Here is a 27,191-nt window from a genome sequence, read left to right as displayed (position 1 = left end):
ATGCAGACCATCTGGCCCTGGGGATTTATCTGCCTTCAATCCCTTCAATTTACCTAACACCACTTCCCTACTAACATGTATTTCGCTCAGTTCCTCCATCTCACTGGACCCTCTGTCCCCTACTATTTCTGGAAGATTATTTATGTCCTCCTTAGTGAAGACAGAACCAAAGTAATTATTCAATTGGTCTGCCATGTCCTTGCTCCCCATAATCAACTCACCTGTTTCTGTCTGCAGGGGACCTACATTTGTCTTTACCAGTCTTTTCCTTTTTACATATCTATAAAAGCTTTTACAGTCCGTTTTTATGTTGCCTGCCAGTCTTCTCTCATAATCTTTTTTCCCCTTCCTAATTAAGCCCTTTGTCCTCCTCTGCTGAACTCTGAATTTCTCCCAGTCCTCAGGTGAGCCACTTTCTCTGGCTAATTTGTATGTTTCTTCTTTGGAATTGATACTATCCCTAATTTCTCTTGTCAGCCACGGGTGCACTACCTTCCTTGATTTATTCTTTTGCCAAACAGGGATGACATTTGTTGCAGTTCATCCATGCAACCTTTAAATGCTTGCCATTGCATATCCACCGTCAATCCTTTAAGTGTCATTTGCCAGTCTATCTTAGCTAATTCACATCTCATACCTTCAAAGTTACCCCTCTTTAAGTTCAGAACCTTTGTTTCTGAATTAACTATGTCACTCTCCATCTTAATGAAGAAATCCACCATATTATGGTCACTCTTACCCAAGGGGCCTCTCACGACAAGATTGCTAATTAACCCTTCCTCATTGCTCAAAACCCAGTCCAGAATAGCCTGCTCTCTAGTCGGTTCCTCGACATGTTGGTTCAAAAAACCATCCCGCATACATTCCAAGAAATCCTCTTCCTCAGCACCTTTACCAATTTGGTTCACCCAATCTACATGTAGATTGAAGTCACCCATTATAACTGCTGTTCCTTTATTGCACACATTTCTAATTTCCTGTTTAATACCATCTCCGACCTCACTACTACTGTTAGGTGGCCTGTACACAACTCCCACCAGCGTCTTCTGCCCCTTAGTGTTACGCAGCTCTACCCATATCGATTCCACATCTTCCCGGCTTATATCCTTCCTTTCTATTGCGTTAATCCCTTCTTTAACCAGCAACGCCACCCCACCTCCCCTTCCTTCATGTCTATCCCTCCTGAATATTGAATATCCCTGAACGTTGAGCTCCCATCCCTGGTCACCCTGGAGCCATGTCTCTGTGATCCCAACTATATCATAATCATTAATAGCAATCTGCACTTTCAATTCATCCACCTTATTACGAATGCTCCTTGCATTGACACACATAGCCTTTAGGCGCTTTTTTACAACTCTCTTAGCCCTTATACAATTATGCTGAAAAGTGGCCCTTTTTAATGCTTGCCCTGGATTTGTCGGCCTGCCACTTTTACTTTTCTCCATAGTACTTTTTGTTTCTACCCTCACTTTACACCCCTCTGCCTCTCTGCACTGGTTCCCATCCCCCTGTAGTGAACTAACCTCCTCACGCCTAGCCTCTTTAATTTGATTCCCACCCCCCAACCATTCTAGTTTAAAGTCACCTCAGTAGCCCCCGCTAATCTCCCTGCCAGGATATTGGTCCCCCTAGGATTCAAGTGCAACGATGTCCCCTTGGATCCCATGCCTCCTTACTTTCTCAATAAGTCTTGCATGGGGTACCTTATCAAATGCCTTGCTGAAATCCATATACACTACATCTACTGTTCTTCCTTCATCAATATGTTTAGTCACATCCTTAAAAAATTCAATCGGGATCATAAGGCATGACCTGCCCTTGACAAAGCCATGCTGACTATTCCTAATCATATTATACCTCTCCAAATGTTCATAAATCCTGCCTCTCAGGATCTTCTCCATTAAGTTACCAAACACTGAAGTAAGACTCACTGGTCTATAATTTCCTGGGCTATCTCCACTCCCTTTCTTGAATAAGGGAACAACATCCCCAACCCTCCAGTCCTCCAGAACCTCTCCTGTTCTCATTGATGATGCAAAGATCATCGCCAGCAACTCAACAATCTCATCCCCTGCCTCCAACCAGGGGTACATCTCATCCGGTCTCAGTGACTTATCCAACTTGATGCTTTCCAAAAGCTCCAGCACATCCCCTTTCTTAATATCTACATGCTCAAGCTTTTCAGTCCGCTGCAACTCATCACTACAATCACCAAGATCCTTTTCCATAGTGAATACTGAAGTAAAGTATTCATTAAGTACCTCTGCTATCTCTTCCAGTTTCATACACACTTTCCCACTGTCACACTTGATAGGTCCTATTCTTTCATGTCTTATCTTCTTACTCTTTACACGCTTGTAGAATGCCTTGGGGTTTTCCTTAATCCTGTCCGCCAAGGCCTTCTCATGGCCCCTTCTGGTTCTCCTAATTTCCTTCTTAAGCTCCTTCCTGGTGGCCTTATAATCTTCTAGATCTCTAACATTACCTAACTCTCTGAACTTTTCCTAAGCTTTCTTTTCTTCTGGACTAGATTTACTACAGCCTTTGTGCACCATGGTTCCTGTACCCTACTATAACTTCCCTGTCTCATTGGAACGTACCTTTGCAGAACTCCACACAAATATCTCCTGAATATTTGCCACATTTCTTCCGTACCTTTCCCTGAGAACATCTGTTCCCAATTTAAGCTTCCAAGTTCCTGCCTGATAGCCTCATATTTCCCCTTACTCCAATTAAACACTTCTCTAACTTGTGTGTTCCTATCTCTCTCCAATGCTATGGTAAAGGAGATAGAATTGTGATCACTATCTCCAAAATGCTCTCCCACTGAGAGATCTGACACCTGACCAGGTTCATTTCCCAATACCAAATCAAGTACAGCCTCTCCTCTTGTAGGCTTATCTACATATTGTGTCAGGAAACCTTCCTGAACACTCCTAACAAACTCCACCCCATCTAAACCCCTTGCTCTAGGGAGATGCCAGTCAATATTTGGGAAATTAAAATCTCCCATCACAACAACTCTGTTATTATTACACCTTTCCAGGATCTGTTTCCCTATCTGCTCCTCAATATCCCTGCTAATATTGGGCAGCCTATAAAAAACACCCAGTAGAGTTATTGACCCCTTCCTGTTCCTAACCTCCACCCTTATTCCTGACGTCCACCTTTTCTGCAGCTGTGACACTGTCTGTGATCAACAGTGCCACGCCCCCACCTCTTTTGCCTCCCTCCCTGTCCTTTCTGAAACATCTAAAACCCAGCCCTCTAAGTAACCATTCCTGTCCCTGAGCCACCCAAGTCTCTGTAATGGCCACCACATCATATCTCCAAGTACTGATCCACGCTCTAAGCTCATCCACTTTGTTCCCTATACTCCTTGCGTTAAAATAGACACATCTCAAACCACTGGTCTGAGCGCGTCCCTTCTCTATCACCTGCCTATCCTCCCTCACACACTGTCTCCAAGCTTTCTCTATTTGTGAGCCAACCGCCTCTTCCTCAGTCTCTTCAGTTCGGTTCCCACCCCCCAGCGATTCTAGTTTAAACTCTTCCCAGTCGCCTTAGCAAACCTCCCAGATTTCTGGATCGTTGGGGTTTCTTCTGGAGAAGGTATGGCCTGTACAAAAAGGATGGGTTACATCTGAACCCAAGGGGGAGCAATATTCTTGCAGGCAGGTTTGCTAGAGAGGTTGTGGAGGGTTAAAATTAATTTGGCAAGGAGATGGGAACCAGTGAGTAGGGCAGTTAGTATACAACTACAAACGGTGTGTAGTGAGACTCTGAGGAAGGACAGACAATTGATAGGGCAAAAGTGTAACATGGGGGATAAAATAGCAAAGGGTGATCAATATAAGACTGAAGGTCTTATATTTGAATGCATATAGTTTATGGAATTAGATAGATGATCTTGTAGTGGAATTAGAGATTGGCATGTATGATGTGGGCATCATTGAGTTGTGGATGAAAGAAGATCACAGTTGGGAACTTAACATTTAAGGATACACATTGTATCCAAAGGACAGACCGGTAGGCACAGGGGGTGGTGTGGCTCTGCTGGGAAAAATGAAATCTAATCATTGAGTTGACAGAGTGTAGAATATTTTTGGGTAGAGTTAAGAAACTGCAAGGGTATAAAAACCCTGATGGGAGTTATGTACAGACCCACAAACACTACTGTGGTCTACAAGTAATTTTGTATACCTCTATCAAAACTCCTCTCAATCTTCCGTGTTCTAACGAATACAGTGTAAACCTATTCAATCTTTCCTTACAACTCAGGTCCTCCAAACCCGACAATATCCTTGTAAATTTTCTCTGCACACTTTCATAGAAAATAGGTGCAGGAGTAGGCCATTCGGCCCTTCGAGCCTGCACCGCCATTTATTATGATCATGGCTGATCATCCAACTCAGAACACCGCCCCAGCCTTCCCTCCATACCCCCTGACCCCTGTAGCCACAAGGGCCATATCTACCTCCCTCTTAAATATAGCCAATGAACTGGCCTCAACTGTTTCCTGTGGCAGAGAATTCCACAGATTCACCACTCTCTGTGTGAAGAAGTTTTTCCTAATCTCGGTCCTAAAAGGCTTCCCCTTTATCCTCAAACTGTGACCCCTCGTTCTGGACTTCCCCAACATCGGGAACAATCTTCCTGCATCTAGCCTGTCCAATCCCTTTAGGATCTTATACGTTTCAATCAGATCCCCCCCAATCTTCTAAATTCCAACGAGTACAAGCCCAGTTCATCCATTCTTTCTTCATATGAAAGTCCTGCCATCCCAGGAATCAATCTGGTGAACCTTCTCTGTACTCCCTCTATGGCAAGGATGTCTTTCCTCAGATTAAGGGACCAAAATCAACCTTGTTTCAACATCCTTCCTGTAGGTAGGTGTCTAAAACTGCACACAATTCTCCAAATCAGGCCTCACCAATGTCTTACACAACTTTAACATAACATCCCACCTTCTGTAGTCAATACATTGATTAATCAAGCCAAAAGCTTTCTTTACGACCCTATCTACCTGTGATGCCACTGTCAACGAATTATATATCTGTATACCCAGATCCCTTTGTTCTACCAGACTCCTCAGTGCCCGGCTGTTCACTGTGTAAGACCTACCCTGGTTGGTCTTACCGAAGTGCAGAACCTCGCGCTTGTTTGCATTAAATTCCATCTGCCATTTCTCAGCCCATTTTCCCAGCTGATGTAGAACCCTCTCCAAGTCATGACAGCCTTCCTCACTCTCCACTACACCCCCAATCTTGGTCTCACCTACAAATTTACTGATCCAGTTCACCACATTATCATCCAGATCATTGATACAGATGACAAACAACAAAGGACCCGGCACCGATCCCTGTGGCACTCCACTGGTCACAGGCCTCCAGTCAGACAGGCAACCCTCTCCTACCATTCTTAACTTCACCAACAAAGCCAGTGTCTAATCCAATTTACTACCTACCTCATCCTGCATGCCAAGTGACTGAACCTTCTTGATCAGCCTCCCATGTGATACTTGTCAAATGCCTTACTAAAGTCCATGTAGACAATTCCTCCAGTCATCCCCACTCCCCTGCCTTCTCCTCACATGCTTTGATGCCCTGGCTAATCAGAACCTATCTATCTCTGCCTTAAATACACCCCACGACTTGGCCTCCACAGCCGCTCGTGGCAACAAATTCCACAGATTTATCACCCTCTGACTAAAGTAATCTCTCTGCATCTCAGTTCTAGATGGACGACCTTCGAACCTGAAGTTGTGCCCTCTTGTTCTAGATTCCCCTATCATGGAAAATAACTTAGCCATATCTAATCTCTTCAGGCCTTTTAACATTCAGAATGTTTCTATGAGATCCCCCCTCATTCTCCTGAACTCCAGGGAATACAGCCCAAGAGCTGCCAGATCTTCCTGACACGGTAACCCTTTCATTCCTGGAATCATTCTCATGAATCTTCTCTGAACCCTCTCCAATGTCAGTATATCCTTTCTAAAATGAGGATCAAAACTGCACACAATACTCCAAGTGTGGTCTCACAAGTACCTTATACAGCCTCAACATCACATCCGTGCCATCCGTGCCCTTGTATTCTATACCTCTGGAAACGAATGCCAACATTGCATTCGCCTTCTTCATCACCGACTCAACCTGGAGATTAACCTTTAGGGTATCCTGCACAAAGATTCCCAAGTCCCTTAGCATCTCTGCATTTTGAATTCTCTCCCCATCTTCAAGGAGCTGCAGCCAGATGCACTTCAGGCAGACGTAGTTAACCGGGAGACTCTGGGTCTCCCAGTTCTCCAACATCTGTCATGAAGAGCACACCACAGCCATTTAAATGGTACAGTAAGAGGGGGAAAAGAGATAAAAAGGAAACCTTAACAGATGCTTTACACAGAGCTGATGCCTCTTCTGAGCCAAAGCCTGTCGCTTCTACTCTTGCCACAGGCCTACTCCCGACAATGGCCGCCCTGATAGTGCGAGAAGTCCCTCTTGGTAGAGCTCTGTTGACGTTGTTGGTAGGCCACGTACAATGGACAAATGCTCTTGAAGCTCCCTTTTTAAATAACCACCACCGACCTGCGAGGAATCCCTCTTGGTAGAGCTCTGTTGACGCTGCTGATAGGCCATGTATAAAGTTCATTGTTAATGCCCCCCAATCTCTCCAGGTACTTCCTTCAGAACCCAAGGGTGCATTTCATCAGGTCCAGGAGATTTATCCACCCTCAGACCACTAAGCTTCCTGAGCACCTTCTCAGTCGTAATTTCCTCTGCACATACTTCACTTCCCTGACACTCTTCAATGTCTGGTATACTGCAGACATCTTCCACTGTGAAGACTGATGCAAAATACGCATTCAGTTCCTCTGCCACCTCTGCATCTCTCATTACAGTATCTCCAGCGTCATTTTCTATTGGTCCTACCCTCAACTCTTTTCTGGGGGAAGTATGATCTGTTCAAAATGGACAGGTTACACCTGAACCCCAAGGGGACCAATATCCTGGCGGGAAAGTTTAATAGAACTGTTAGGGAGGGTTTAAACTAATTTCACAGGGGGATGGGAACCGGAATGACAGAGCGGAGGAAGGAGAAAACAGAAATAAATCTAAGATAGTGAGCAGTAAAGATGTCAGGAAAGACAGGCAGGTGATGGGGCAAATTTGCAGCCATTGGGATGAGTTGCAGTGCAATCAAGTTGTAGTGCAATCAAAGCAAAAAGTACCAAATACTGGTCTTAAGGTGTTATACTTAAATGCACGCAGCATAAGGAATAAAGTGGATGATCTTGTCGTACAGCTACAGATTGGCAGGTATGATATTGTGGCCATCACTGAGACGTGGCTAAAGGATACATGTCTCTGGGAGCTGAACGTCCAAGAATACACGGTGTATTGGAAGGATAGGAAGGTAGGCAGAGGGGGTGGTGTGGTTTTTTTGGTAAGAAGGGCAGTGTATTGATAATTGTGGGGGATTTTAACATGGGAGTGGATTGGGAAAATCAGGTCGGCACTGGATCTCAAGAGAGAGAATTTGTAGAATGTCTGCGAGATGGCTTTTCAGAACAGCTTGTTGTTGAGCCCATTAGGGGATCGGCTGTACTGGATTGGGTATTGTGTAATGAACCGGAGGTGATTAGAGAGATTGAGGTGAAGGAACCCTTAGGAGACAGTGATCATAACATGATTTAGTTCACTGTGAAACTTCTTCAGTGTAGGCATCACCGGAAGAGGCTTCGCAGTAGTGAATTTAAAAATGCAAACAAGTTTCTTCGGTCTCACTGCTCCCCATCTGTAATTTCTTCTGCTCTTCAACTTTTCGACTACATTTTGACTCAGACTCGCTATCACAGCCATATATCCTTTCTTGGAACGTGATCACCTGTCCAGCTCTTGGCTCCATCCCTCCCCCTCCTGTCTTCTCCTATCATTTTGGATCTCCCCCTCCCCCTCCCACTTTTAAATCTCTTTCTAACTCTTCCTTCAGTTAATCCTGACAAAGGGTCTCAGCCTGAAACATCGACTGTACCTCTTCCTAGAGATGCTGCCTGGCCTGCTGCGTTCACCAGCAACTTTGATGTGTATTGCTTGAATTTCCAGCATCTGCAGAATTCCTCTTGTTTGGATGTGGCAAAGTTGTTTCCCATGATGGGGGAGTCTAGTATGAGAGGGCATGACTTGAGGATTGAAGGGCTCCCATTCAGAACAGAGATGCGAAGAAATTTTTTTAGCCAGAGGGTGGTGAATCTATGGAATTTGTTGCCACGGGCAGCAGTGGAAGCCAAGTCATTGGGTGTATTTAAGGCACAGATTGATAGGTATCTGAGTAGCCAGGGCATCAAAGGTTATGGTGAGAAGGCGGGGGAGTGGGACTAAATGGGAGAATGGCGAAGCAGACTCGATGGGCTGAATGGCCGACTTCTGCTCCTTTGTCTTATGGTCTTTAAATACTTAAAAAAGCTTTTAGTATCTTCTTTGATATTAGTCGCCAGCTTCCTTTCATAATTCATCTTTTCCTTTTTAATGACCTTCTTAGTTTCCTTCTGCAAGTTTTTAAAAGCTCCCCAATCCTCTATCTTGCCACTAGCTTTGGTTTCCTTGTATGCCCTCTGTTTTGCTTTTACTTTGGCTCTGACTTCACTTGTCAGCCACCGTAGTGTCCTTCGTCCATTCGAAAATTTCTTTTTATTTCTTCTTGCATTTCCCTTATTTTTCGCAGAAACTCCAGCCATTTCTGCTCTGCTGTCCTTCCTGCTAGTGTCCCTTTCCAGTCAACTTTGGCCAGTTCCCCCCTCATGCCATTGTAATTTCCTTTATTCCACTGATATACTGACACATTGGAATTTAGTTTTCCTTCTAAAATTTTAAAGTGAACTTGACCATAAGGATTCCTTAATCTCTCTTATCACCTCTGGATCACTGAACAACACCCAATCCAGCACAGCTGATCCCCTAGTGGGCCCAACAACAAGCTGTTCTGAAAAGCCATCCCTTAGACATTCTACAAATTCTCTGTCGAGGTCCAGTACTGATCTGGTTTTCCCAATCCACTTTCATGGGAAAATCCCCAATGATTATCATGGCATTGCCCTTCTGATCTCCTGCTGTAATTTGTAATCCACATCCCGGCTGCTGTTTGGAGGCCTGTATACATCTGCCATTAGGGTCCTTTTACCCTTGCTATTTCTTAACTGAATCCATAGAGATTCTATACCTTCCGATCCTATGTCATCCCTTTCTAATGATTTAATATTATTTCTGATACAGAGGGCCACACCACCCCCTCTGCCTCCTAACCTATCTTTCTGATACACTGTATATTCTTGGACATTCAGCTCCCAATGGCAGCCATCCTTTAGCCAAGTTTCAGAGACGGCCACAATATCATACTCGCCAATCTGTAGCTGAATTTCAAGATCGTCCATTTTTCTGGTAACTTCCTTGAATAACTCTATAAGATTGGTTAGGCATGACCTACCAAGCATGACGCCACACTGACTATCCCTAATCAGTCCTCGTCTGTCCAAATACTTATATATTTGGTCCCTCAGGATACCTTCCAATAACTTTCCCACAATTGAGATATGTTCACGCACTTTGGTAGAAGGAATAAGGGTGTAGACTATTTTCTAAACAGGAACAAAATTCAAAAGTAGAAGGTGTACAGGGACTCGGCAGTCCTTGTGCAGGATTCCTTGATGGTTAACTTGCATGTTGAGTCAGTGGCAAATGCAATGTTAGCACTCATTTTGAGAGGACTAGAATATAACAGCAAGCTTTATAAGGCATTGGTCAGACTACACTTGGAGCATTGTGAGATGTTTTTATGCCCCTTATCTAGGAAAAGACTTGCTGGAATCGGAGTGGGTCCAGAGAAGGTTCACGAGAATGATCCCAACAATGGTTGCAGAAGGTTGTAAACCTAGTCAGCTCCACCTTGGGTACTAGCCTACAAAGTACCCAGGACATCTTTAGGGAACGGTGTCTCGGAAAGGCAGCGTCCATTATTAAGGATCTCCAGCACCCAGAGCACGTCCTTTTCTCACCGTTACCATCAGGTAGGAGGTACAGAAGCCTGAAAGCACACACTCAGCGATTCAGGAACAGCTTCTTCCCCTCTGCCATCCGATTCCTAAATGGACATTGAAGCTTTGGACACTACCTCACTTTTTTAAAAAATATACAGTATTTCTGTTTTTGCACATTTTAAAAATCTATTCAATATACATAATTGATTTATTTGTTTATTATTATTATTTTTATTGTATTTATTATTATTTTTTTCTCTCTCTGCTATATTATGTATTGCATTGAACTGCTGCTGCTAAGTTAACAAATTTCACGTCACATGCCGGTGATAATAAATCTGATTCTGATTCTGAGGAGCATTTGATAGCTTTCGGCCTGTACTCACAAGTTTAGGAGAATGGTGGGGGGAATCTCATTGAAACCTATTGAATATGGAAAGGTTACGATAGAGTAGATGTGAGGAGGATTTTTCCTATGGTGGGTGGGTTTAAGGCCAGTCGGCACAGCCTCAGAATAGCATGATGTCCATTTAGAACAAAGGTGAAGAGGAATTTCTTTAGCTAGCGGGTGGTAAATCTGTGGAATTTGTTGCCACAGGCTGCTGTGGAGGCTTAGTCATTGAGTATATTTAAAGCAGAGATTGATAGGTTTTTGATTAGTCAGGGCATCAAAGGAGAAGACAGGGGCTGAGGGGAATATAAATCAGCCATGATGAAATGGCAGAAGAGACACAATAGGCCAACTTGCCTAATTGCCCTTTGTCTTCGAGCCACTCCAACTGGTGGGGTGACTGAGATCTCTGTCTAATGTGCACTGTGAAGATGATGACAACTTGCATTCTGTACAAGATCAATAAATAACTTCATACCACACACAAATATCTTTACAATTTCATACCCTCATTGCACGTTATATATCTTTAACAATTCCATTTCCTTGTTTGTCAAAGATATCCTCTACAAACTGATACTTTACCCAGACAAAGGCCCTCCATTTGTAAGGTCAAAGACCTGATGAGGATTCAGAAGCTTCCGGAAACAGTACAGCAGCTCTCGGCCTTTCAGTCCGCCACTTTTTGGATTCACAAACAAAAGGAGAGGGTAGGAATCTAGGGGCAGCTGTGAGACCTGAAAATAAAGCAAGTTATTAATGTCTCTGTCAGAAATATTCATGGATTCCAAACCTGTACAGTGAGGATAAGTGGCTAAAGACCATAGTGACTGTCAGGAACTGTGAACCAAACTCAAAACACACATTATTTCTTGGACATAACAAGTAAAATGAATGATCACTTTGCACAAGTTTGAGTGAGAATCATTTGCTGACAAATCACCAGCTTACACCACTGGGGAAACATTAAGCACATAAAACGTAACTGATTCACACAATTCATGTTTGGTACATCCCAAAAGGTCTTTCTATTTTAGTGATAAATGTTTAAGAAAATTAAACATTAGGAGACCTGGAACCTGGAGCAATAATCAATTGGCTGAAGGGACTCAACAGGTCGAGCAGTATCTGTGGTGGGGGGAGAGGAGGAATTACAGTCAAACATCATATTATACAGTCATGGAAAAAGTAGAGCACAGAAGCAGGCCTTTCGGCCTACCTCGTCCATGCAGAACCATTTAAACTGCTTGCTTCCATTGACCTGCACAGGGACCATACCCCTACCATCCATGTAGCTATCCAAACTTCTCTTAAATATTGAAATCGAGTTAGCGGCACACCACTTGCACAGGCCTACAGTCAGAGAGGCAATCGTCTACTACTACTCTCTGGCTTCTCCCACAAAGCCAATGCCTAGTCCAGTTTACTGGTCAAGGAGGTTCAGTCACTTGGCATTCAGGATGAATAAGTTAGGACTATTCTTTTTGGAACTTAGAAGATTGAAAGGAGGTTTGACAGAGGTATGCAAATTTATGAGGGGTATAGATAGGGTAAATGCAAGCAGGCTTTTGCCACTGAGGTTGGGTGGGACTACGTACAGAGGTGAAAGGTGAAAGGCGAAGGGTTTAAAGGGAACATGAAAGGAATCTTCTTCACTCAGAGGGTCGTGAAAGTGTGGAATGAGCTGCCGGCACAAGTGGTGCATGCGAGTTTGATTTCAATGTTTACGAGAAGTTTGGATAGGTACATGAATAGGAGGGATATGGAGAGCTATGGTCCCAGTGTAGGTTAACGGGATTAGGCGGGTTAAATGGTTTTCCACATAGACTAGATGGGTCACAGGGTCTGTTCTGTGCTGTACTTCTCTATGACTACTTCATCTTGAATGCTGAGTGACTGACCCTCCTTGACCAACCTCCCATGTGGGACCTTGTCAAACGCCTTGCTCAAGCCCACGTGGACAAACTTCGAGTTACACAGTGAGGATACAGGCCCATCAGCCCAACTGGGCCATACCAACCATGACACCCAACAGAAGCAAATGCCATTTGGCCCATAACCTTTTAAAGCTTTGCAGTCCAGGTACCTGACCAACTGTCTTTGAAAAGTTGTTATTGCAACTTTCCCCTGGCAGCTGAATCCACATAGATGCCAGCCTTTGTGTAAAAGTTGCCCATCAATTTCCTCTTACATTTTTATTTATTTTATTTAGGGAAACAGCGTGAAACAGACCCTTCCAGCCCAAAGAACCACGATGACCAGCAACTCACCAATCTAATCACAGGGCAATTTACAATGATGAATTCACCTACTAACCGGTACGTCTCTGGACTGTTGAAGGAAACCCACGCAGTTTAGGGGAGAACATGCAAACTCCTCAGACAACTCCAGAATTGAACTCGGACTCCGTTGCCCCAAGGTGTAATATTGTTGTACCAACCGCTATGCTACCGTGGTACCCCACCTTCTCACCTTAAACATGCCCTCTGGTTCTTAATTCTCCAATCTTGGGAAAAGAAATCCAACTGCATTCACACGATCCAGATTTTACAAACCTCTATAAAGTTTCCAACGCTCTGACGAATAAAGTCCCAGCCTGTCCAACTTTTCTGTATAACTCAGTCCTTCAAGTCCTGACGATATGGCTTGTAAATCCTTTCTGTACTCTTTCTAGTTTAATATCATCTTTCCTGTAGCAGGGTGACAAAACTGAACAATACTCCAAGTGCAACTTCACCAGCACCTTGTACAACCACAGCATAACTTTTCAATTTTTATACTCAATACCCTGACCTGTGAAGGTCATGGCCGAAAGCCTTCTTCATCACCTTGCTAACCACATTCACGGAACCATGTGCTTGTAAGTCAAGGTCCCTCTGTGCTACAACACTCCCCAGGGCCGGTCCATTCATTACCTGGATTTCACTTTCCAACATATAACATCCGCTCTTATCCAGGTCAAGGCCGATCAAGAGCCCTGTAATTTTTGATAACTTTCTTCACAGTCTACAACACCATCTTAATGTCATCTGATAACTTACTGACGATACTTTCGACATTCTTAAGTAATTGATGAAATCAGGTTCAAGTGTATTGTCATCTGACTGTACACACGTGCAACCAAATGAAACAACATTCCTCCAGACCACCGTGCATCCACACATAAAACAAAATATTACCATAAATCAGTGAATAAAATATCAGTTAAAATGCAGGTTGAGTGCAGCACAGGTAAACAGTAAACCAGGACAAACAATACATCATTTCTTGTCTTATCATTGTGGACAATTCCTCTCTCCCCATAGAGCTGCTGCGGCTGACTGTTTGTTGCAGCGATTCAACCACCAGTAGGTGCTGTAAGGACAGTGACACGAACCTTGGTGTACTTCAAATCGGATCCAAAGCCTCAGTCCGGTGAGCTTGTGTGTGAGGTAAAGAGCAGTTAAATGACTTGTCACATAGATGCTACTCAATTACTACAGTCAAACAAAAATAAAATTACCTCAAATTACACAGAGTACTGGTTGTTAAAACAGAAATGTTATCAGTAATTAAAAATAAAACACTTCAAATACTGGAAATCTGAAATAAAAACATAAAATATTGGAATGACTCAGTAAGTTGAGTTGCAACGCTAGTAAAAGCCAGTTAACAACTGTGGTCAGGGGAGGGTGCAGAGCAAAAATTTATGTAATGCCCTGGTTCATATTTTTTTACTGTTACGCTGTTCTGTGTGGGCTGCTTCGGCTTGAGCCTAAGAGATAGGAGGATTGTGTGCCATCCAGTTAGGTTGGTTAGATTAAGGGGAGGTTTCTCTGGTGAGGGACACTAAGGTTTAGCTTGGGGCTTTTGTTAGAGAGAGAGAGACGAAGAGAGAAGACACCGAAGAGAAGAGGTCGCATGATTTGTTGAAGCCTGGGGTGATTGATTGAGGATCGGTGACTTGGGGAAACCATGAGCTCCAACTTATGCACATTAGACCATTTCATTAAACTGGGCCCTTTTCTTTACTATCCCTTTAGTCAAATTAAGAATTATAAAGCTAAATCTTTTAATTGTGTGCTGTGTACCGTCTGTTATTCCGTGGCACTCATTTGTAACAGGGTAATGAATCACACAACATCCACACAAACCGGGGGTTTGGGGTGGAATTGTGCCGCGATCTCACACGTTTGTCAGAGCCAGAGACTGTCTTCCCTAGACGTACGCAGCCAAGGAAACCAGAGTGTTTTATTTACAATAATCATTCCCAGTTGGACAATTTCCAATATAAAGTCAGCTTGGAAAGCTGGGCCTCTTCTCCTTGGAGAGAGGAGGATTAAAAAGTTGTATAGGATTATGACTGGTTTAGAAAGGAGAATAGTGTGAATGTTGTTACACAGTGGAGAATTCAAAGACTCAGGAACAAATGTTTATAAATGTCATCAAAGGAATGAGAGAAAGGAAGGATCTTATTTTCGAAAGAATAGTTATAATGTGAAACTCATCCCCTTTAAGGGTGATGGAAACAGATTCAATCAGGGATTGAGCTGATGGGCAGAATAATTTAGGGGAAAGAATGAGGAATGTGACTGATGTGATAACTGCAGGATTCCGAGTCCATGGACCAAATGGTCTCGTACAGGTTGTGGACTGGTAGCGGTTGCAACAAGGTACAAGGCACACAACACAGCTACTGTGAAGTGGTGAAAGTAATGCTTATTTATCGGCTCGATGCATTTCTCATCAATGGACTCCTCTGTTCAGCACCATGAGGCTTCACATACAAGTGCAGGACATTTCACCCTCTGCTGCTCATGTGCTGTGTGAAAACTCCATCACGGACAGCTTCAAAAGGCAATCCCGCGAGAGGACAGCAGCCGTCGTTAGGGACCCCACCATGCCGGATCCCTTCTCATCGCTACCGTCACGGAGGTGGCACAGGCGCCTCCGGACACACACTCAACATTTCAGAAACAAGTTCTTCCCCTCCGCCATCAGATTTCTGAATGGACAATGAATCCATGTACACTCACTATTTATTTTTTGCTCTCTTTTTGCACTACTTATGTAACAATATGTAAATTTCTGATTGTAATTTACAGTGTTTCTATAATTATGTAGTGCAACGTCCTGCTGCTGCAAAACACCAATTTTCACAAGATACATCAGTGATATTAAATCTGATTCTGATTCTGAAAGCTCGGGGTGAATCACTCACCAGCTTTGTTCTGCTCTAGTACCTACACTATCTGGTCCAGTTAAGTTTTGGCAGAGGCAACAGTGTATGTTTAAATATTGCTTATGCTTTGATATTTTATTTAGAGACAGAGCGTAGAATAAGCCCTTTCAGCCAGACGAGCCACACTGCCCAGAAACCCACCTGTTTAACACTAGATAAATCATGGGACAGTTAAGCTACTAACTAGTACATGTGTGGAGTGTGAGAGGAAACGAGAGCACGGTTCACAGGGAGAGTGTACAAACTCCTCACAGACAGCACCAGAATGGGACTCAGAACTGCAGAACACCCTGAGCGGCAATAGCATCGTGCGACTGCGGTGCCCCAGGATATAAATACTGGAGGTTCTGTTTAATGGAGATATGAATACAATAGAATAAATGTATTGTTGCTATTAACCTGGTTATTAAATGAATGCTGATCAGAGGTTTATAGCATTGTCACCATACAGTTCATGAAGTCAGGGCCAGAGGTCTTGCCCTCTAATCCACTCACAAAGTACTTTCTTCAACTGATCTTCAGATGTCAGGAGTCTGTTGGTGAAACTGCTCAGCTCCCTTCAAAAGGAACATTTCATGTGGACAGATCCAACAATAGACGTACATGTTCTACACCATCTAAGGCAGACATTACAGACATACATAGCTCCCTCGTCTAGAACCTACAAACCAACACTTACCAGGTATCGCTTGGGAAAGCAGCTGATGACAAGAAAATGGTAGAACAGAAAACAAGAAGTCACAATGATGCAACTTTTCAATTGAAAAATCATAAATAAAAGTTCATTTGTCTCCTGGGAATATAATGGGCATGGGATCCTTGGAATTTGTATCATTCACTTAAACATCTTGCAAAGTTTCTGTAGCTATCATTTGAAGTTAGACAATACCACTTAGTTGCCACTTCTTTAAACAATTTCAACTTAAAATCAAATTGTAAACTTGCTCACAGATAATTTAACTAAAGGAGAAAATTTCTTTTTATTCCCTGGATTGTACTTGCTTACTTTTTCCTCAAAAAACGATTATCAATGAAAAATTTCACAATGAAAGCCCTGCAACATACCTATTCTAGTTCCTTTAATGTTTAATGTCACGGGCACGACAGCAGCTATATTTCATCAGGAGTTTGAGAAGACTGAGTATGTCACCAAAGACACTCACAGGTTTCTACAGATGTACCATGGAGAGCATTCTAACTGGAATGGAGGGGCCACTGCCCTGGATTGAAAAAGCTGCACAAAGTTGTAAATTCATCTAACTCCATCATCGACACTTCCCCAGCAGGTGATGACTCAAAACGGCAACATCCATCATTAAGGACCCTCCATTACCTAGGACATGCCCTCTTCTCATTTCTACTATCAAAGGGGTGGTACAGAATCCTGAAGCCAGACAGCCAGCATTTCAGGAACAGCCTCTTCCCACCACCATCAGATTTCTGAATGGACATCAACACGACCTCACTACTTGTTATGCTTTCTATTTGCAATATAAGACCATAAGAAAGACTAGCAAAATTAGGCCACTTGGCCCATTGAGTCTGCTCCGCCATTCAATCATAGCTGATCCTCCGGCCCCCCCCCACCAGCCCCATAGCCTTTGACCCCATGTCCAATCATGACCTATCAATCTCTGTCTTAAATATACCCAATGACCTGGCGTCCACAGCTGCCTGTGGTTAACAAATTCCACAAAGTCATCACTCTCTGGCTAAAGAAATTTTTCCGCATCTCTGTTTCGAATGGACACCCCTCGATCCTGAGGCTGTGCCCCCTTGTCCTAGCCTCCCCTAGCATGGGAAATATCCTTTCCACAACTACCCTGTCACAAAAGTTTCAATGAGATTCCCCCCCACCCCAATCCTTCTAAATTCCAGCGAGTACAGACCCAGAGCCATCAAATATTCCTCATCACCCTTTCATTCCTAGAATCCTCCTTGTGAATCTCTTTTGAACCCTCTCCAATGCCAGTTCATTGTTTCCTGAGACGAGGAGCCCAAAACTGTTCACAATACTCAACATGAGGCCTCACTGGTGCCTTATAGAGATTCAGCATCACATCCCTGCTCTTGTATTGAAGAACTCTTGTAATGAATGCGAACAATGCAATTGCCTTCCTCGTCACCAACTCCACATGCAAGTTACCTTCAGGGTGTTGTACACATAGACTCCCAAGTTCCTCTGCATCTCAGGTTCCTGGATTTTCTCCCCATTTTCCTTTCCACTTAGAAGCAGAAAGAGTGGAGTGACTTTGCAATTTTCCAATCCTCTGGTACCATGCCAGAGTTCAATGATTTTTGAAAGATCGTTACCAATGCCTCCACAGTCTCTACCGCTACGTCTTTCAGAATCGTAGGGTGCAGTTCATTTGGTCTGGGTGAATTATGTACCCTTAGGTCTTTCAGCTTTCTGTGCACCTTGTCTCTTGTAATAGTACCTGTACCCACGTCTCTTCCCTCACACCCTTCAACATCTGGCACCCTGCTGGTGTCCTCCACAGCCAGGCCAATAGCACTGTGGTCGGCTCTGAGCTTCAGAAGGGTAGGGTGAAGTCAGGCATAACAATAGTCATAGGGGACTCAATAGTTAGGGGGAGAGGCAGGAGATTCTGTGGCAGAAAAGAGACACCAGGATAGTGTGTTGCCCCCTGAGTCCTAGGGTCCAGGATGTCTCTGAGCGGTTGCATAATATTTTTGAAGGGGAGTGTGAACAGCCAGAGGTCATGGTACACGTTGATATCAATGACACAGGCAAGAGAGGGGTAGAAGTGAGTTCAGGGAGTTAGTAAGGACGCTGAAGAGCAGGACCTCAAAGGTGGTAATCTCCAGATTACTCCCAGTGCCATGAGCTTGCGAAGGTCGGAACAGGAAGATATCGCAGATGAAGGAGTGGCTGGGAAGATGGTGCAGGGGACAGGGTTTCAAGTTCTTGGATCATTGGAATATTTTCTAGGGAAGGGGTGACCTGTACAAGTGGGACGGGTTGCACCTGAACTGGAGGGAAACCAATATCCTGGGAGGGAGGTTTGCTAATGGTATTGGTGAAGGTTTAAACTAGATTTGCAGGGGGCAGGAACCGAAGTGAAGAGGCACAGGATGGGGCGGTTGGTGCAAAGTAGAGACAGCTTTTAGAGAGTTTGTAAGGAAGGATACACTCAGGCAGACGGTTTGAGATGTCTCTATTTCAATGTAAGGAGTATTTTAAACAAGGTGGACGCACTTATGGCATGGATCAATACGTGGAACTATGACACTGTGGCCATTACAGAGACTCGAATTACTCAGGGGCAAGAATGGCTGCTGAGTGTTCTGGGCTTTCAATGTTTCAAAACGGACCGGGAGGAAGGCAAAAGAGGTGGGGGAGTGGCATTGATAATCAGCAACAGTATCACGGCTGCAGAAAGGGAGGAAGTCATGGAGGGATTGTCTACTGAGTCAGTGCGAGTGAAAGCCAGAAACAGGAAGAGGGCAATAACTCTACTGGGTGTTTTTAAAGACCACCCAATAGTATCAGAGACATTGAGGAGCAGATAGGGAGGCAGATCCTGGTACAGTGCAATAATAATAGGGTTGCTGTGATAGGTGGTTTTAACCTTCCTAATGTTGATTGGCATCTCCTTAGAGCAAGGAGTTTCGATGGTAGAGTTTGTTAGGTGTGTTCAGGAAGGTTTCTTGGCACAATATGTAGATAAGCCAACTACAGAAGAGGCTGTACTTGATCTGGTATTGGGAAATGTACCTGGTCAGGTGTCAGATCTCTCAGTGGGAGAACACTTTGGAGGTAGTGATCACAACTCTGCCTCCTTTACCATAGCGCTGGAGAGGGAAAGGAGCAGACAAGTTGAGAAAACATTTAATTGGGGTAGGGGGAAATATGATGCTATCAGGCAGGAACTTGGGAACATAAATTTGGAGCAGATGTTCTCAGGGAAATGCACGGCAGGAATGTGGCAAATGTTCAGGGAACATTTGCAAGGCATTCTGCATTGGTATGTTGCATTGAGGCAGGGAAAGGATGGTAGGGTTAAAGAACCATGGTGTACAAAGTATGCAGAAAATCTAGTTAAGAAGAAAAGAACAACTTACAAAAGGTTCAAGAAATTAGGTACTGTTAGAGCTCCAGAAAAGTACAAGGATGCCAGGGAGGAGTTCAAGAATGGAATTAGGGGAGCAAGAAGCGGCCATGAGAAGCCCTTGGTGAGCAGGATTAAGGAAAACCCCAAGGCATTCTACAGGTATGTGAAGAGCAACAGGACGAGCTGTGTGAGAATAGGACCAGTCAGGAGTGAGAGTGGAAACATGTGCATGGGGCCGGAGGATGTAGAGGAGGTACTTCATGAATACTTTGCTTCAGTATTCACCAGTGAAAAGGACCTTGGCAATTGTGGGGATGACTTACAGCACACTGAAAAGCTTGAGAGTATAGACATTAAGAAAGAGGTTGTGCTGGAGTTTTTGAAAGGTATTAAGTTAGATAAGTCGCTTGGACCAGATGACCAGGTTATTGTAGGGAATGAGGGAGGAGATTGCTGAGCCTCTGGTGATGACCTTTGCAGGGACAGGAGAGATACCAGAGGATTGGACGGCTGCAACTGTTATTCCCTTGTTCAAGAAAGGGAGTAGCAATAACCCAAGAAATTATAAACCAGTGAGTCTTACTTCAGTGGTGGGCAAGTTGTTGAAGATCCTGAGAAACAGGTTTTATTAGCATTTGGAGAGACATAATCTGATGAGGGATAGTCAGCATGGCTTTGTCAAGGGCAGGTTGTGCTTTATGAGCCTTGAATATTTTGAGGATGTAACAAAACACATTGATGATGGTAGAGCAGAGGATATAGTGTATATGGATTTCAGTAAGGCATTTGATAAGGTTCCCCATGTGAGGCTTATTCAGAAAATAATGAGGCATGGACCCAAGTCCTTGCTTTGTGGATCCAGAATTGGCTTGTCTGCAGAAGGTAAAGGGTGGTTACAGGTGGTTTGTATTCTGCATGGAGGTTGGTGACCAGTGGTGTTCCACAGGGATCTGTTCTGGGACCCCTCCTCTTCATTATTTTTATAAATGACCTGGATGAGGAAGTAGAAGGGTGGGTTAGTAAGCTTGCTGTTGACACAAAGGTTGGGGGTGTTGTGGATAGTCTGGAGGGCTGTCAGAGGTTACAGTGGGACACCAATAGGGTGCAGAACTGAAGTGTAAAGTGGCAAATGGAGTTCAACCCAGATGAGTGGGAAATGGTTGATTTCAGTAGGTCAAGTTTGAAGATATAATATAATATTAATGGTAAGACTCATGGCAGTGTGGAGGATCAGCGAGATCTTGGTCTGTGTCCATAGTTCACTCAAAGCTGGTGAGCAGGTTAACAGTATTGTTAACAAGGTGTAGGGTGTGTTAGCCTTCATCAATCGTGGGATTGAGTTCAAGAGCCGTTATAGCTATATAAGACCTTAGTTAGACCCCACTTGGAGTACTGTGTTCAGTTCTGGTCACCTCACTACAGGAAAGATGTGGATACTGTAGAGAGAGTGCAGAGGAGATTTACAAGGATGTTGCCTGGATTGGAGAGCATGCCTAATGAGAATAGGGTGAGTGAACTTGGCCTTTTCTTCTTGGAGCGACGGAGGATGAGAGGTGACCTGATAGAGGTGTATAAATGAGAGGCATTGATCGTGTGGATAGCCAGAGGCTTTCTTTCCGAGGCTGAAATGGCTAACATGAGAGGTCATAGTTTTAAGGTGCTTGAAAGTAGGAAGAAGGGGATGTCAGAAGTAAGTTTTTCCACACAGAGATTGGTGGGTGGGTGGACATCACTGGCAGTGACACTGGTAGAGGCAGATACAACTGTGCCCTTTAAGAGACTCTTAAATAGGTACACGGAGCTTCGAAAAATAGAGGGCTCTGCAGTCGGGAGATTCTATGTGGTTTCTAGAGTAGGTTACGTAGTCGGCATAACATTGTGGGCTGAAAGGCCTGTAATGTGCTGTAGATTTCTATGTTTCTCTGTTTAAGCATGATGCAAATTATTCATTTAGTTCATCTGCCATCTCCTTGTCCCTGTTATTATTTCTTCAGCCTCATTTTCGAGCAATCTATATCCACTTTCATCTTCCTTATATTTTTTACTTGAAAAAGCTTTGCTGCTGCTTACGCATGGGTGGGAGGAGCTGAGGGGGGCTTTGAGGTTCTGATATTTTATTGTCATTCATTTTTTGGGGCACTCCGTTTTTGTGGATGGTTGCAAAGAAAAAGAATTTCAGGGTGTACATTTCTCTGACATTAAATATACCTTTAAAACCTTTGAAACTTTTGAAAAGCTTTTACTCTCCACTTCGATATTGCTTGCTGGCTTGCTTTCATATTTCATCTTTTCTCTCCTAATAATTCTTCTAGTTGCTCTCTGTAGGTTTTTAAAAGCTTCCCAATCCTCGATCTTCCCGCAAATTTTTGCCTTGTTATGTGCCCTCTCTTTTCTTTTTACATTATGTAACGCGCTGTAATGTTTCACTGCTAATGTAATGGCCTCTCTGTAATGTTTCACTGCTGAGGTAATGGTTTCTCTGTAATGTTTCACTGCTAATGTAATGGCCTCTCTGTAATGTTTCACTGCTGAAGTAATGGTTTCTCTGTAGCAGCAATGTTTGGGTTATGACTGGAGATAACGGGGCTTTGGAATGTGTGCTCAATGAGAGGCATGTTGATCTTTCTTGTGGGTCTGGGAGCAGGGATTTCGCGTTTTTTGTCGGGGAGAGATGAGGAGAGAAGACACAAACGGAGAGAGCTGGCAGACCGCCGGACGGAGTGAACTTGGAGCGAGGGTCCGAGGGTCGGCTACGTTCGGAGGAGGTCGACAGGAAACAAATGGACGGAACCGTGAGCTCTAAAGTTGTGCATTAGACTGTTTCATGAGAAGAGGCCCTTTTCTTATTTTTGTTTCTTTACTAACCGTATAGTCAAATTAAGAATTATAAAGCCCAATCGTTTAATCACATATTGTGTATTGTTTGTTACTTCATGGTACTGATTTGTAACAGAGGAACACATCACGCAGCATCCACCCAAACAAGATTTCTTAAATTTGGCAGGGCCGGGGGCTGACTTTCCCTAGATTAAGCCGCTAGCCAAACCGAGGGTTATAATTAGCATTGACTTTCCTTGTCAGCCATGGTTGTACTATTTCGCCATTTGAGTATTTCTTTGTTTTTGGAATACATCTATCCTGCACCTTCCTCATTTTTCCCAGAAACTCACGCATTTCTGGAGTCACTGGAACGATTACAACTGGTTGATCGGATTTCCCAATTCACATACCAGCTTTAATGGACTTGAACTCTGCTGTGTCTCCCCAACTGTGGACTACCACAATACAGAGCATTTCAAGAGATGAGATCCTTTACCCATATTGTGTATTACGGAATTTGACAAGGTCCCGCATGGGAGGCTGGTCAGGAAGGTTCAGTCACTCAGCATTCAGGATGAGGTATTAAATTGGATTAGACTTTGGCTTTGTGGGAGAAGCCAGAGAGTGGTAGTAGAGGGTTGCCTCTCTGACTGGAGGCTTGTGACTGGTGGTATGCTGCCGGGATCAGTGCTGGGTCCTTTGTTAGTTTGTCATCTATATCAATGATGGCCGTTATTCTATATGCCTAGATTAGCTCGCCTTCGGAGTTCCGGGATTTTGTGGCTCTGGAGGGGGTGTACCGAAGGTCAGTGTTTCTGCAGAAAATCGGTGCGTCGTGGGAGACAGAAGATCGAAAGCAGCAAGCTGGCTGCTGGCTGTGTGCCCAGAGACCCGAGTTCTTTGGGCACACAGCTCAGAGAAAGCAACTCTACTGACTTTTAACATCATAATCAGTGAGTTGTTTATTATGTCTCCCCTCTCACTGTGAAACGGAGACATCTCTTTCCCCTTATTAGGGGGAGAGAGAGCGCCTCAGGTATGTCGAATTACCGGGTGAATGAGTTGTCTTTGGGGTACTGCAAGTCTGTATCTTTATTCCTGCTTTGCTGCACGCTTGTGTGCTCGGTGGAGGGTACCGATGCTTTTTTTTGTTGGTCGGGGAGGGGGATCATTGCTTTGCTGCTTACGTGTGGGAGGGGGGAACTGGGGGGGGGCTTTGGGGTTCTAACATTTAACTGTCATTCATTCTTTGGGTCACTCTGTTTTTGTGGATGGTTGGGAAGAAAAAGCATTTCAGGATGGATATTGTATACATTTCTCTGACATTAAATGTACCTTTGAAACCTTTTATTTGGATGATAACATAGTTAACTGGATCAACAAATTTGCGGATGACACCGGGATTGGGGATGTAGTGGACAGTGAGGAAGACTATCATGGCTTGCACAAGGATCTGCATCAGCTGGAAAAATGAGCTGAAAATGGCAGATGGAATTTCATGCAAACAAGTGCAAGGTTCTGCACTTTGGTAGGGCCAACCAGGGTAGGTCATGAACGGCAGGGCACGGAGGAGTGTGGTAGAACAAAGGGATCTGGAAATACAGGTCCACAGTTCTTTGAAAGTGGTGTCACAGGTAAACAGGATCATAAAGAAAGCTTTTGGCACTTTGGCCTTCATAAATCCATGTATTGAGTACAGGAGATGGGATGTTATGTTGAAGTTGTATAAGACATTGGCGAGGCCCAATTTGGAGTATTGCATGCAGTTTTGGTTACCTACCTACAGGAAAGATGTAAACAAGGATGAAAGAGTGCAGAGAAAATTTACAAGGATGTTTCTGGGTCTGGAGGACCTGAATTATAAGGAAAGATTGAATAGGTTAGTCTAGTACTCTTTAGGCTATAGAAGACTGAGAGGAGATTTGATAAAGGGATACAACATTTTGAGGGGTATATATAGGGTTAATGTAAGCTGGCCATTTCCACTGACGTTGGGTGGGACTACAAATTGACGTCATGGGTTAAGTGAGAAAGGTGAGAAGTTTAAAGTGAGTATTAGGGGAAACTTCTTCACACAGAGGGTGGTGAGAGTGTGGAATGAGCTTCCAGCATGTGGTGCATGTGAGCTCAATTTTGACATTTAAGAGAAGTTTGGATAACTGCATGGATAGTAGGGATACGGAGGGGTATGGTCCCAGTGCAGGTCAATGGGAGTAGGCAGCTTAAATGGTTTTGGCATGGACTAGATGGGCCAAAGGGCCTGTTTCTGTGCTGTACTGTAATTCTATGACTCTAAACAGGCCCATGTCTGCTTCATCTCTCTGTGCATAAAGTCCACTGGAACAACCACACGAGTTGTACGTCTTGCTGTGAGTGACCCCCCTCCTGACACCGACAACGTTTCTGTTTGCAAGCCACGTCAGGAATGTGACCGTATCTTCTCACTATTCCTCTCACATGATCTAGTCTGCTCATCTCTTTCAACTTGTCCGTTCAACTGGTCTGCCTCAGTTCCACTCTCTGCAATGACACAACCTACCACTTCAAATAGCGCACAAGTTTGAACAGTCACATTGCACGTTAAGCTGATGGAGAGGCATGATGAGGTCATTGATCAAAACACAGTCTCCCTTTCTGATCTCTCCCACAATGCTATTTAACGGAGCAGCTCAAACACTTCGGCCTGTTAGTCTGACCTCAGTGTTTGGAAAGATGTTGGAGTCGATTATTAAGGATGAGATCTCAGGGTACTTGGAGGCAACATGATCCGTAGACGGCATGGTTTCCTCAAGGGAAAATCTTACCTGAAAATCTATTGCAATTCTCTGAGGAAATAACAAGCAGGACAGACAAAAGGAGAATTGGTGGATATTGTGTACGTGGATATTGTGTACTTGGATTTTCAGAAGGCCTTTGACAAGGTGCCACACATGAGGCTGCTTTACAAGTTAAGAGCCCTGGGTGTTACAAGGAAGATACTGGCTAAATGGCAGGAGGCAAAGAGTGGGAACTGTCTGGCTGCTGGTGATGAGTGGTGTTCCACAGGGGTCGGTATTGGGACCGATTCTTTTCACCATATATCTCAATGATTTGGATGAAGGAATTAATGGCTTTCCGGCCAGGTTTGTGGACAATATGAAGACAGGTGGAGGGGCAGGTAATGTTGAGGAAGCAGACAAGCTACAGAAGGACTTAAATTAGGAGAAAGGGCAAAGAAGTGGCAGATGGAATAGTGTTGGGAAGTGTATGGTCATGCACTTTGGTAGAAGAAACAAAAAGGTAGAATATTTTCCAAATGGAGAGAAATTCAAAAATCTGAGATGCAAAAGGGACTTGGGAGTTCTGTCCAGGATTCTCTAAAGGTTAATTTGCAGGTTGAGCTGGTTATGAGGAAGGCAAATACAGTGTTAGCTTTCATTTCAAGAGGACCAGAATATAGAAGCAAGGATATAATGTTGAGACTTTATAAAGCACTGGCAAGGCCTCACTTGGAGTATTGTGAGCAGTTCGGTCCCATTATCAAAGAAAGGATGTGCTGACATTGGAGAGGGTTCAAAGGAGATTCCATGAAATGATTCTGGAACTGGAAGGCATACTATATGAACAGCGCTGGGAGGCTCTGGGCCTGTAAGATTCTGAAGAATAAGGTGGGATCTCATTGAAACCGATAGAATATTGAAAGGCCTCAATTGGGTGGATGTGGAGAGTAAGCTTACAATGGTGGAGAAGTCCAAGACCAGAGGGCACAGCCTCAAAATAAAGGGGGCATCCATTTAGAACAGAGATGAGAAGGAATTTACTTAGCCAGAGAGCGGTGGGGTTTGTAGCCACGAGCCACTGACAATATTTAAGGCAAAGGTTGATAGTTTCATGATTAGTCAGGGCATGAAGGGATACGGGGAGAAGGCAGAAAACTGGAGCTGAGAGGGAAATGTATCAGCCATGGTGAAATGGCAGAGCAGACTTGATGAGCCAAATGGCCTAATTCTGCTCTTGTGTCTTATGATTTTATATAGAACACAGAACACGACAACCCAATACACAGGACACCATCCATTCCTTTTCTTTACATTCAGACAAGACACAAACAGACCAATGGTCAGAACCATCTCGTTGCTCTGGCTGCTTCCATGCAAAATAACGGTGAGGCTTTCTTCAATACATCAATACGAGGACACAGCAGTAATGCTGCAAAGAATCTGTGCTGTACCGAGATCATGAGGTTACCTCATTAACGTACCACTCTCTTTGTGCGACTTCTCATGGTAAAAGAAGTTCATTTTGGTTCGACTCTCATCACGCATAAAATATATTTCAGCACTGGATTATCGCAATAAAAAATGGGCCGCCTCCCCCAGCACAGTAAATTTCACCATTCGCAATTACACGTCAGGTTTCTGTAGAATCATCAGCAAATATATTTGCTGAAAGCAAAATAGTTAATACAGCTGTATCCCTGAATTTTGTTAAAATTGCTCTTTGATTTCCAGTTGCTAAGACTGGAGCAAAAACACAAATAGGGTGTTATAGAGCGCCACTACGCGGTCGGCGTGCTCCCGAGAGAGCGCAGTGGAAGCAGCAACCCTGAGGGAGGGTCACACTGTGGGAGGGGTGGTACCAAGGGAGGGTCACACTGTGGGAGGGGTGGTA

At 44.0% G+C, this 27,191-nt stretch overlaps 1 protein-coding gene across 1 annotated transcript in view; it reads right to left on the bottom strand.

Annotated features, from left to right (window-relative positions):
• Nucleotides 1–27,191, bottom strand: part of LOC140194866 (diacylglycerol kinase theta) — a 240,220-nt gene that overhangs the window by 42,303 nt on the left and 170,726 nt on the right. Inside the window, exon 16 of the mRNA XM_072252146.1 lies at nt 11,010–11,161. Within this exon, the coding sequence (XP_072108247.1) occupies nt 11,010–11,161 (152 nt within the window). The remainder of the gene's footprint in view (nt 1–11,009; nt 11,162–27,191) is intronic.

This window comes from Mobula birostris, chromosome 3 (assembly GCF_030028105.1).
Source record: "Mobula birostris isolate sMobBir1 chromosome 3, sMobBir1.hap1, whole genome shotgun sequence".
In the NCBI taxonomy this organism is placed as follows: domain Eukaryota; kingdom Metazoa; phylum Chordata; class Chondrichthyes; order Myliobatiformes; family Myliobatidae; genus Mobula; species Mobula birostris.
This window is presented reverse-complemented; position numbering and strand designations above follow the sequence as displayed.